General features: G+C 45.2%; 1 protein-coding gene across 4 annotated transcripts; it reads right to left on the bottom strand.

The window, feature by feature from the left end:
- Positions 1-476: 476 nt before the first annotated feature.
- LOC127042192 (olfactory receptor 14A16-like) lies at positions 477-12961 on the bottom strand. 4 transcript variants are annotated; one of them, XM_050935815.1, is made up of 4 exons: positions 12938-12961; positions 7772-8043; positions 3021-3072; positions 477-1507 (listed from the first exon to the last, which is right to left on the bottom strand). In XM_050935815.1, exons 3-4 carry the CDS (start codon positions 3030-3032, stop codon positions 494-496), a joined length of 1026 nt encoding a protein of 341 aa, XP_050791772.1. In that variant the 5' UTR covers positions 3033-3072; positions 7772-8043; positions 12938-12961; the 3' UTR covers positions 477-493. The 4 variants fall into 4 exon arrangements, with proteins under 4 accessions (XP_050791772.1, XP_050791771.1, XP_050791773.1 ...); XM_050935814.1 differs by lacking the exon at positions 12938-12961 and adding an exon at positions 8227-8342; XM_050935816.1 differs by lacking the exons at positions 7772-8043; positions 12938-12961 and adding an exon at positions 6118-6450.
- Positions 12962-13180: the final 219 nt, after the last annotated feature.

Here is a 13180-nt window from a genome sequence, read left to right as displayed (position 1 = left end):
AGACTCTAGTCTTGATGCATCTCCATGATGGTGTCAAGCACCTTTCCCAGGCAGGGCAGCTTTCTGGATCGCAGCACAACAGGCTGCCATGAGCCAGGCCAGACTTGTGCTGTCAGCGTGCCAATATTTCTACACATACTACAACAGAGTTCACAGTTTGTCACACAAGCCAACAATTAACCAAAAACCATGGCATCCCAAGCAGAATTACGCCCCCCAAAAGGAGAAGACACAGAGTTCATGAAGTTCACTAGGGACATGATTATGACTACTCATTTGAGGTGGAAGGTGCTCAGAGAGTGTGGTGTTGAGTGGCAGTACAAAAAACATGATAGGTCGAGTATGAAGTTATTTACACTGCTGTAAATCTACAGTAACTCCATTGACTGGAGTGGTGGGGTTTGCATTTTTATCAGTCTAAACACACCTTTCTGCATAAGCGGATTGCAAAGCATGTTCTCATGGAGACAATAATGTCATCGGAGGATTACATTTATACAGAAACATGGAATGAAATCACAACCAAAGGGAAAAAAATGGACAGTTTATTTCTAGTGAATGTCCTCAATGCTATCAATTTCCTCAATGCAGCTTTGATCTCCTTGTTCCTCATGCTGTAGATGATCGGATTCATTACTGCTGGCAGCACGGAATAGAGAACAGCCACCACGAGATCCAGACCTGATGTTGAGCTGGAGGTGGGATTACTGTAGGCAAAGGTGGCAGTGCAAAAGAACAAGGACACCACGGTGAGATGAGGCAGGCAGGTGGAGAAGGCTTTATGCTGGCCCCCCTCAGAGGGGATTCTCAGCACTGTTTTGAAGATCTGAACATAAGACACAATTATAAAAACAAAGCAGCTTAAGCCTAAGCACACACTAAAAGCAATAGCCCCAGTTTCACTGAGGTACAAGTCAGAGCAGGCGAGCTTGAGGAGCTGGGGGATTTCACAGAAGAACTGATCCACCACGTTTCCTCCACAGAAGGATATTGCAAACGTGATTCCAGTGTGCAGCACAGAGTAGAGAAAAACACTGATCCAGACACCAGCTGCCATTTGGACACAAGCTCTCCTGTTCATCACTCTCTCATAGTGCAACGGTTGGCAGATGGCGACATATCGGTCGTACGCCATGACGGTCAATAAAACAAGATCAGCTGAAACAAAAAAGACAAAGAGAAAGACTTGGGCAACACATCCAGAATAAGAAATTGACCTGATGTTCATGAGGGAATTGGCCATGGATTTGGGGACAGTGACAGAGATGGAGCCGATGTCTAGGATGGACAAATTCATCAGGAAGAAGTACATGGGGGTGTGAAGATGGTGGTTGAGGACAACAACTATGATGATGAGAAGATTCCCCATCAGGGCTGCTAGGTAAATCACTAGAAACATGGTGAAGTGTAAAATCTGCAGCTCCCGAACATCAGAGAATCCCAGGAGAAGGAACTCGGTCACGGTGGTTTGGTTGGACATTTTCTTCCTCAGTACATCATGTGATGGCTGTGGAGGGAAGGAGAAGGGCAATGGTCAGGATTAGAGTGACAGAGGAATTGATCCTGATTCTCTTTCTCTAATATCTTATAATGTGAATGTCAGGGGTGCACAGCACTCTTCACTTCCGTCGATGAGGAGTCACGAGTGCTCCTCATGCATCAGTCAGAGCACTAATCAGGTGCATTATCACATTAGTGAAAACTGGATTATTTCACTTAAAGTCAATGGATTTGGGTCAGTTTACACCATCTGAGGATCTGTCCTTAGATAAAATGCAGTGTGAAAGATGGGACAAAGTGCAATCCAAATCCAACAATTCTAGCCAAGGTGGTTCCCTATTGTGACAAACAGCAAGCCCACAACTTGGGCATGAAACTAACATACTAAAATGACAACTTAGCCTGATTCCCACTTCCTAGAGAAATACGACATCAATTCATGCAGCTTTCTACGTGGCAGCTCATCTGTGATGATTCCTCCACATATACGGCCTGCTACCTATTTACAGATTGATCCATGGCACCAATTCTAGCTGCACTTCCATCTCTGTGTGAGCATGGGCCAGGAGCGTCCCTCAGTTTCTGCTAGGTTGTATTATTTCCCTTTTTGACTTTCTGTCTCTGCTGGGCAGGTCAGTGGCAGTCAGGAGACTTGGATTCTGTTCTTGGTTCTGCCAGTGACCTTGGGCCAGTCACTTCCCTTCCCTGTGCCTCTGTTTCCCCTGCCTCCCTTTCTCTGCCTTGTCCATTAAGACTGGAAGCTTTTAGGGTGGTGGACTGTGTCTTACTATGTGTATGTTCTGTGCATCTCTCAACAGCACTGCCATTTAAGTGGCAGCAGTATAGGACTGCAGATATGGTGCTAGAGCAGAAGATTTGAGTTCTAATCTCATTGACCTTCTCTCTGTCCTTGGGCAGAGTCAAGATAGAAAGGTTTTGTCTGGGGGCTTCAACTCTCATGGTTCTTAAAATATATTCTGTGGGCTGTCAACCTTGCTTTATTCAGTTTAACCATCCTGGAGCTATCCCTTTGGAACAGCTTCAATAGAGCGAATGGATTTGAAATTGTGATATTAGTGGAAAATCTTAATGTTTCCCCCCTTGGTGCAAAGCTGTTTCCCTTTCCAGGTAGACAGACATTTTCTGCTTTAATTATTGCAAAGGCAAATTGGGTTTTCAACTGAACATATTTTCATGGAAAGTCTCTGCTATCCTCGATATATATTTTGTTTTTCCAAGGACAGCAGAGGCTATTTTTTTTCAGTTTTCAACAGATTTTAGTTAAAATTGTTTTCTTCTCAGTTGCCACAAGGAAACAAAGGTTTGAGTTTTCACAATATTTATGAACAGTCCATTTTTGCTGCTGAAAAAAACAAATAAAAAACTCTGACTGGTTCTAGGCATTTGATTAAATAGATAGTAAAACTCTTCATGAGTGCCAATTGTCATGCATATTTATGTTCTCACATGTGCCCTGTATATCAATGCCCTAACATTTTTAATTGAAATAGGAAACTTACAGTGCTGGTCATTGTGGACTTTTCCTCAACTTGTGATGCATTTGATCCTCCTCTGTTAGAGAGATAATGTTCAAATAATCCTGTCTGTCTGTCATGTCCCCATCACCATATTATCCAGAAGCTGTTTCCTGAGTTGCCGGTCTCTCTGCAGTTCCTGGCAGACAGCAGACTCCACAGATGCATGGTCCCTGCTTCCCGCCTTGGACAGGTTTGGCTAAGAGGTGATGGACTAAATGGGATCAGAGACTGAAAGCCCCTCTCAGCTCTACAGCTGATCCTGGTTTGTGCAGGCACCAGATATGGTCACAATGTAGGATGTCCCTGTTCTGGGGCTAAATAGTTGAATCTGGTCTCCAGGGCTGTGAGCCCAACTCTGATCTCACCTCTGGAGCAAACCACCCTGACAACCTGTCCTAGATGAACCTAACCTCAGGTAACCAGCACCCTCCCTGGATCTCACACAATGGCAGCATCCCTGAAAGGATCCTTGGTTAAAAATAAGGGAGAGCTGAGGTTCAAAGGCTGTTCCAAAGGGGTTGCAGAATAAAATATATATTTATAGTACAGACATGTGACCTACAATTGCTGAGAGCCTAGTGGCACCAGAAGCTCAGCTGGTCTGAAATAGCCTGTTCCTTCATTAACTTCACATAATTACCTCTGGGTGAGCAGAGATTTCCCCCCCTTCCCTTTTCTCCTGCATTGCATCAGCATCTCATAGACTCATAGACTCTAGGACTGGAAGGGACCTCGAGAGGTCATCGAGTCCAGTCCCCTGCCCTCATGGCAGGACCAAATACTGTCTAGATCATCCCTAATAGACATTTATCTAACCTACTCTTAAATATCTCCAGAGATGGAGATTCCACAACTTCCCTAGGCAATCTATTCCAGTGTTTAACTATCCTGACAGTTAGGAACTTTTTCCTAATGTCCAACCTAAATCTCCCTTGCTGCAGTTTAAGCCCATTGCTTCTTGTTCTATCATTGGAGGCTAAGGTGAACAAGTTTTCTCCCTCCTCCTGATGACACCCTTTTAGATACCTGAAAACTGCTATCATGTCCCCTCTCGGTCTTCTCTTTTCCAAACTAAACAAACCCAATTCCTTCAGCCTTCCTTCATAGATAATGTTCTCAAGACCTTTAATCATTCTCGTTGCTCTTCTCTGGACCTTCTCCAGTTTCTCCACATCTTTCTTGAAATGCGGTGCCCAGAACTGGACACAATACTCCAGTTGAGGCCTAACCAGCGCAGAGTAAAGCAGAAGAATGACTTCTCATGTCTTGTTTACAACACATCTGTTAATGCATCCCAGAATCTCTTGGAGTACAGCCACCAGGGGAACCCATAGCTCAGGTTTGCTGAGCTGATTGAAGAGGTACCCAAAGCAAACACTACAAACTAAGAACCACGTCCACACTGGTGTAGTTAGGGCTATTTTTGCCAACTGGGGATCTGACCCTTTAATTTCAATGGAGCAATGGTTGATTTACACCAGCTGGGGATCTAGCCTGTTACACAGTTTCAAATTCATATTCTTTGCCTGTGAGTTTTTAAAACAAAGACGAGAAAAAAAGTTCTGAACCCATTTGCACTTTCTTAGTTCTCTGTTCCATGGGATTAATTGCAAGTGTGCAACTTTTAATATTAAAGTGCAATTCATTCCCACTAAGGACAGAACTTTGGAAGAATTCACTGTTGCTAAGATTTTCTGTATCAGAGCTTTCACTTCTATTGAAATGAATGGCCCAATTGTCTTCCTTTCTTTCTCTCTTTCTTTCTTTGCAATTACATTTTTTTTCTTACTGAATTCAACACTGTAATAAAAGGCTCATTAGGCTGCAGGTGCAAAGCTGCATGACATTTAAAAATGTTTAATTCCCATTGGTTGTAGGTATGTCAGGGAGAGTGACGTCAGCTGGTGTAAATTGGCATAGTGCTATGGAGCTGAGCCACTTTACATGAGGTGAATGTCTATACTGTGGGCCTAGTTTGATGCTTTTTCCTCCATTTAACAGCACAATCCCGTTTTAATGCTCATGGAATATTCCAGGATCATGGTTTATAGACAGACATCTGGAAGATGGGTACTCAGCCATTATACATTATAGTGACGCAGCAGTTCTAGGATAGCTAAAGTTGTGTTGTGACGACCATTTAAAAGTCAGCTTTCTAAGGCCTCTAATATTGACATGCTTAGTCAGATTCCTTTGAGAATTGGTGTGCTTCTGGAAGGTGCAGGGTGGGGTTAGTAAATTGAATTACTGGTCATTTGAGCAAGGGGTTATGGAAAGAGAAGCCAGGAAAAAATAGATATTTTTTTTCAGGAAGTCATTTGAGCCAGGGGTTGCAGAGATAAAAAGGGTTTTTCTAGGTGGGTTTTTTTGTGCAATGCTAGAGCTCAAACTATTGATGTGATGAGGGTCAGAAAGGTCTCAGTTTGTCAGCTTCATTCACTCTGTCTTCAGGGGACCCAGACTGAATTTAAGAAAATGTTCACTTTTTACAGTGTGTGCGCACCAATATGGAAAAGCAGCCAGAGTTTTTTCATTCCAGCCCTTTTATATGCTTTGAACCTTAAACTTTGTAAGTGCTTTAAAATCCGAACAGCCACTCAGATAGCTTTGAAGTCTGGTTGGCCTCATGGGGTCGCAGGGTAGTGCTAGTGATCCAAATCTGGAGTCATTTGACAAAGGCGTTTCCTGAGTTATAGCCAGTGGTGCAAGTAGAAATCATTTCTTGCCAGTACTGCACTCATGGGAGGGACACAAAGCGAGGCATGTGACCTCCTCATGTGACTCCTCCCCATCCCCAGCCCAGGGCCCTGAGGCTCTTCCCATCTCCTTTGAAACCTCCCTTTGTATATACCAACATCAACATGCTTAACTACTCACTTTCCCCCCACATATGTAGTATTCAGTCAGTTTATATGGAACATGGGAATGGAGTGAGGAGCCATTTCAGGGACTTATTAAAAGACAAATTTTAAGTAGAACTGTACCCTAAACTGCTTCACAGTATTTTACCTAAACATTGCATTTCAATTGGGGATTCAACTTCCTTTATAGGAACAGAACAGACTCCTGAAACTCTTACCAGTCCACAAAAGTGGTCCACAGTCATGCAAATAGTTTGACTGTCTTCAATGGGATTGATAAAATGATTAAGGCATTAAAGGATTAGATTCTAGGTTTGTAAATTGTTCTGGATGAAACTGACAATGCCTGAGCTGTAAGATCAGAAGGAGCTTCATTTGAATAAAGGTGGGCAGATGTGTGATAAGTCTTAGCTCCTTTGCTAAGATGAGGAACATATTTTCAGCAAAGTTCTTGGCAGATTCCTGAGGCAGCTGGCTTAAGGCCATCAGTGTCCAGCATTATAATCTTCACTTATAGTTCTCTCACCCACAAAGCTGGAAAATGAGGCATTTGTTTTCTGTGTTTTGCTGCTCCAGTTCCAGTTAACAAAATGCATGTTAGACTAGTTTGGCTGCTAAGAAGAAGTCTAGGTATACTGGGGGCAAAACCTGATTCCCATCAGGTGGCAGAACCTGGGCTGACAACAAAATCCAAACATCCTCTGGTCAGTGCAAACAGAGACATTCCTTTGATGATTTGGACTTGATGTAATGCAGTATGGATGTCATGGATAATTCAGACCCAGGGGGAGAAACAGAATAAAAAACACTGTTTAAACACCTTCTGTCCGCCTCACTCTTCCCAGTTGAGGTCTCCTGACCAATGTAACTGCACAAAACATATGATAACAAACTTAAACAAAGCCTTTGTTTGTTAGCATATGTATGGTGCTGCTAAAGCCATTTAAATAATGAATGTCCTCCCTAGCCGCATTCTGCTCCTTTAAGGAGCAGAGCGTAGCCCCTCACCCCCCAGAGGCGGGGGCTAGCCATAAGTCTTTCCGGTACCCCATACCCGCTAAAATTCTCTTTCCAGTACTAAGTATCAGAGGGGTAGCTCATGCTCCAAAACGTCTGTTAGTCTATAAGGTGCCACAGGATTCTTTGCTGCCCTTGCCGGTACTGCATACTGGCGAGTACCTTCCTACTTGCACTCCTGGTTATAGCACCCCCAAAACAGTTTCCTGCTTTATTAGTGTTAAACAGAGAGGTTCTAATAAGTGGATGATTCACAGCCCTCGTTATAACTGATGCCTCTGAATTCACCCTTCAGTTAACATAGCTAAGGATAAGTTAATCACAGGCTCCCCCGAAGACCAAAGGAGTGCTAGAGCTCATGGCAGGATGACAGCTGACTCTTCAGTCCTTGCCTTTAAGCAGTTCCCTGCAGCTTCCAGGCACCAAAGCACACAGTGTGGAGGAAAGAAAGGGCTCCCCCTCAGAGGGGCCATCGACTCTCCGCTGGAAGGAAGGGTCCCTCACTGCTATTCTACTATGTCCCCAGCTCATTCTCATCTCTTCTCACTCCACCCCAATCTTTGCAGCTCCATCAAGCCAAGGGAGCTGGGCCAGGGGCCACTCCTGCTCCTGGCCCTGAGGAGTGTGATGGTGATGTACATGGATATGGGTATTCTCCTTTCTTTCTCTTAGTGGCTTGAGGTCCTGGCTCTTCACTGAAGGCCTGGTTTGCAGAGGTCCTGAGGGCCTGCAAACTGCACTGACTGGAACTAGAATTTTGGTGGTTGTGGCATCTCTGCAATTCAGACCCTTAGTCCATCATGCTCATGGAATTGAATTCATCTCTAGACACGGCACCTGCTCTGACTCATTCACCTTGCTGCTTTTCAGACACCAAATGGCAATGGAATGGGATGGGAATGACTTTCCAGGGCCTAGAGGTCACAGGCCCTGGGTTCCACCCCCAATCACCTGAGCCTAATCCAGCCTCTTCACCTTGTCCCGGTCAGTTGGGCAGCTTCCCCCAGGATGGATAAGGCTAGGACCAGCCCAGCCGGGCTGAGGTGCAGCAGGGGGCCGTAGATGGCCAGCAGCACCACCTCCAGGAAGGATCTTCTCTGCCCCTCAGAGACTATCTCTCCAAAGACCTAAAAAGCAACAGGACACAAACCTTGGGCAGATTGCACAGAGCCAAGCTCCAAATCCTGTGGCTGGGATGGTATCACCCTATAGTGGCCCCAGGGGAGGACTCAGGTACCACTCCCTACCCCACTGATGTTGCCCCCAGCCTTTCGTAGGGTGCAGTAATGAAGCCCAGGGCAGGAGCTCACCATGTCCCTGACCCAATGCCCAAGGCATGGCTGTTCTGCTTCCTGACTCACGATGGTGCTGGGAAACCCTCACACCCACTCTGTGCTCCCAAAGGGAGCCAGGAATCCATCTGGGATCTGATCAGACAATAGCTGAGTGAGTGCTTCCCAGCTCACTGATCCAGTGGCTCCCCTCTCAGACACTCAAGGATCAGTCAGGGAGATAAAGGTCGGATCTCTTGAGACACAATCCTGCATTGACTCACCCACCCAGGGGGATTCCCTTTTTGCCATGTAGTGATGGATCCCGGTAACACACACAAGCCATGCCCACTATCAGAGGAGTAGCCGTGTTAGTCTGGATCATGGCCACTAGTGAGGCTTCAGCCCAGGCCCCTCATGTTCTGTTAAGCACCAGTCACAGGGCACCAGGCTGCCTTGGAGATCAAGAACCTCTAACTCCTGTGAGACCCAGGAGATGGCCCTGAGAAGAGCCATTGGCTCCTCCCAGGGGAGGAGGGCCCTTGAGGAATTGACCCTTCTCTCCCACCCTCCTTTCACCCCAGAGAACTACAGACATGGGCAGGGATTCTGAACCCCTGACTTAAGAACAGAACATCAGGAACGAGACAGGTCAGCCGTGACTGACCACCTATCACTGCAACCTCTGATCTAGTGAGACAATTATGCTACATAACCCAAAGGACATGGGCATAATCCTGAGAGCTGCAAAAGCCCTTCTATAGCTCTAAAATCAGGGAGTCCCATACTTCCCCAGGTCACTGAGTCTCAGCCCCCTGGGGAGGGGAAGGAGCTCGTTTTTACAGAACATTCACCTGTCGATGGACCATGACCGGCCTCCTTCTCCCACAGCACATCAGCTTTCGTCTGACCTCTTGCACATTGCAGGCCACAGAATCTCACCCATCCACTCCTGTAATAGACCCCTAACCTCTGGCTGAGTTACTGAAGTCCTCAAATCATGATTTAAAGACATCAAGTTACAGAGAATCCACCATTTACACTTGTTTAAACTTGCAAGTGACCCATGTCCCATGCTACAGAGGAAGAAGAAACCTCCCCAGGGTGTCTGCCAAACTGATCTGGGGGAGAATTCCTTCTCCATCTCAAATATAGTAATCAGTTAGACACTGAGCGTGGGCAAGACCCACTAGCCTGACACCTGAGAAAAAATTCTCTGTAGTAACTCAGAGCCCTCCCCATCTAGTGTCCCATCACCAGCCATTGGAGATATTTGCTGCTAGTAGTCACAGATAGGCTTCATGCCATTATAGGTAGTCTCATCATACCATCCCTTCCATACACTTATCAAGCTCAGCCTTGAAACCAGTTAGGGTTTTTGCTATTCCAGAACTTCAGTCCTCCTCTGATGGTTAGAAACGTTCACCTAATTTTGAGCCTAACCTTGTTGATGGCCAGTTTATATCCATTTGTTTTTGTGTCCACATTGGCTTTTAACTTAAAGAACTCCTCTCCCTCCCTGGTATTTATCCCTCTGGTGTATTTATAGAGGGCAATCATATCTCCCCTCAGCCTTCGTTTGGTTAGACTAAACAAGCTTAGTTTGAGTCTCCTTTCATATGACAGGTTTTCCATTCCTCGGATCATCCTAGTAGCCCTTCTCTGCACCTGTTCCAGCTTGAATTCATCTTTCTTAAACATGGGAGATGAGAACTGCACACAGTATTCCAGATCAGGTCTCACCATTATCAGTGAGATGTGAGTCCAGCCAAAGATATCCCTCCCTCAGCTCCAGGGCTGGCGCAACATATTAGGCGACTTAGGCAGTTGCCTAGGGCACTACCATTTGGAGGCGGAGACCGCAGCAGCCGGATCTTCGGCCACCCTGGTCGTTGGCGGTATTTTGGGGGTGGGACCTTCCGCCGCTTCTGTCAGGGGCGCCATTTCGGGGGCGGGACCTTCTGCTGCCGATGGTGCCAAAAAAGCTGGCAGCACTCCTGCTCAGCAATAAGGGTATTTCATTGCAGCAAAGGGGGAAAATTTAATGTCTGAAGAGACAATTCTTAAAAGCCAAGTGCAGATGAGAGAATGAAAATCAGCTTGGCCCTGTTCAGAAAATGGGGCTGAGCTAGGGCAGCTGGCAGGAGAATGTCACTCAGTGTTTCTTTTCACATTAATTTTGTATTCGGTGGCTGGTCTAGGAGATGAACTTTTTCCATCTGTGCCCCTGATTCTGAGCCCTGCAGGGCTCCAGGGTACCTACCCAAAATGCCCTTGGGAGAACGTAATTTAATCAATTCCCTTGGCAAAGCTTCAGTTGCTCAAAGGCTTGAAATGCGGTGGGCCCCCAGTGTAAGCAGCTAGAGCAGGTCTCAAGCTATTTGCATACCCAGTAGCGTTTCTGCAGCTCTGGCAGGGTGAGGAGAGCCTGTTTTAATCTAGACGCAGTATGAACTTTACCCACAGCTCCTAATGAGCTCTGAAAGCCCTTTGTTCTACGTCGTTGTCCCCTCCATGTTCTCAGATCGTGTCAGCTCCCACCGACGGTCTCAGGAAAAGAGCTGCAGGGTTCATTGGGAACTCCATGCATTTCAGCACAAGAGATTTTTACCACAGCATGAGGGTCAGAGGACGTCTTGACTCAGGAGACACCGACTCATCCCTACAGGCTTGTTTACTAATGTGTAACTGACCAGGGACTGGGTTCGGAGCTCAGTGGCATCTGTGTGAGCTCTGGTTGTGTTCTCCCAGATCTCTTTCCATTCTAAAGAATCCTGGGACCTGCTCAGGGCCTGGTAGTTTGTCCCTTGCCCACAAGGGGCTACGTATTCTGATGTATTTCTGGGGGTTGGGGGAAAGGAGGGCTGGTCAGAACATATGTTAATTTATTTATTTAGCTAGGGTTTTCTCGTGGAAATTTTTGACAAGAATGAAGAGAGACAAGGCAGGTTAGGTGATATCTTTTCTTAGACCAACTTCTGCAGGTGAAAGAGACGAGCTTTCAAGTTACACAGAGCTCTTCTTCATGTCTCAGAGTAAACTCGGAAGCTTGTCGCTTCTACCAACAGAAGTTGGTCTAATAAAATATATTACCTCATCCACCTTGTCTCTCTAATATCCTGGGACCACCATGGCTCCAAGAACACTGCCAATTACAAAGATCGGAACATTTTTATTTCTCTCAAATTTTTCAGTGGAAAATTTCGACTTTTACAGGAAAAACAAAAACACAGAAAATGTCCGGCCAAAACTGAAAAAAAAAAGGGTTTTGGGGCCAAAACATTTGGTGTTAAGAGTTTTCAGTTTTCTGATAACAAATGTTTGAAGAAAATCTGACACTTTTAATGAAAACATTAATTTAGCAGAAAACCCAGTTTTCCACTGGAAATGAGTTTCAATGGAAAATTGTTGACCGGCCTCAGTGAAAATTCCAGGAGCTGACAGAGCTGGTGCCAGGTGCAACTGGGCAGCACTGTGTCTCTTGCTGCTTGTGCAATGCCTGAAGCAAGGAAGCAGCTATGAAGAAGTAGCTGCCGTGTCTCTCTCTCCGTCCCACCCCCTGCCCTGCTGCAGCAGCTATAATGGGAGAACACTATGAGAGGAGGCTTAATGATACAAACATGCCATTTCTTCCAGGCAAAGACTCCAGAACAGTAACACATAGTTTTTACTTAGCACTTTTCATCAGTAGAATTCAAAGCATTTCACAACCTTTATTTATCCTCCCAGCACCGCTATGCAGTAGAGATGTGCTATTTGTCCCCATTTTAGAGATGGGAAACTGAAGCCCAGAAAGGTTAAGTGATTATAAGTTTGGTCAATAGAAGTAATATACTTTGACATCTGTAAGGCATTTGATTTGGTACCGCACAACATTTTATTTAAAAAAAACCCTAGACTGATAAAAAATTAACACAGCACATGTTAAATAGATTAAAAACTGGCTAACTGATAGATTGCAAAATGTAATGATATACGAGGAATCATCATAGAGTGTGTGTGTTTCTAGTGGAATCCCACACGGATTGGTTCTTTGCTCTACACTATTGAATATTTTTATCATTAACCTGGAAGAAAATATAAAATCATCAGTGATAAAAAGCTTGCAGATGACACAAAAATTGGGGTAGTGATAAATAATGAAGAGGATCAGTCAACTGATTCAGAGAGATCTGGATCATTTGGTAACCTGGGCTTAAGCAAAAAATATGTGTTTTAATACAAATGGAAATGTGTACATAAAAGAACAAAGAACATAGGCCATACTTCCAGTAGTTGGGACAGAGAGTTCTTTCCCAGGTGTCAGGCTGGTGGATCTTGCCCACATATGCAGGGTCTAACTGACTGCCATATTCGGGGTCGGGAAGGAATTTCCCCCTGGTTCAGATTGGCAGAGACCCTGGATTTTTTTGCCTTCTTCTGCTGCATGGGGCACAGGTCACTTGCAAGTTTAAACTAGTGTAAAAAATGGATTCTCTATAACTTGAAGTCTTTAAATCATAATTTCAGGACTCCAGTAACTCAGCTAGAGGTTAGGGGTCTATTACAGGAGTGGGTGCGTGAGATTCTATGGCCTGCATTGTGCAGGAGGTCAGGCTAGATTATCATGATGGTCCCTTCTGGCCTTAAAATCTATGAGTCTCTGAAAAAGATTTGAGGGCCATAGTGGATAATGAGCAGTGTGATGCTGTGACCAGTCCTCTGATGTATAAACAGAGGAATCATGAGTAGGAGTGAGAGGTTATTTTACCTCTGACCTGGTCACTGGTGCAACTTGTCCAGTTCTGGTGCCCATAGCTCAGGAAAGATGTTGACAAACTGAAGAGGGTTCAGAGAAGAGTCAGAAGAAGGATTAATGACTGGAAAACCTGCCTTATAGTGATGGACTCAAGGAGCTCACTCTGTTTAGTTTTTAACAAACGGAAGGTTAAGCAGGGACGTGGTCATAGTCTGTAAGTACCTACACGGGGAACAGATACTTAACAATGGCCTC

The sequence above is a fragment of the Gopherus flavomarginatus genome, unplaced genomic scaffold (assembly GCF_025201925.1).
Source record: "Gopherus flavomarginatus isolate rGopFla2 unplaced genomic scaffold, rGopFla2.mat.asm mat_scaffold_34_arrow_ctg1, whole genome shotgun sequence".
In the NCBI taxonomy this organism is placed as follows: domain Eukaryota; kingdom Metazoa; phylum Chordata; order Testudines; family Testudinidae; genus Gopherus; species Gopherus flavomarginatus.
This window is presented reverse-complemented; position numbering and strand designations above follow the sequence as displayed.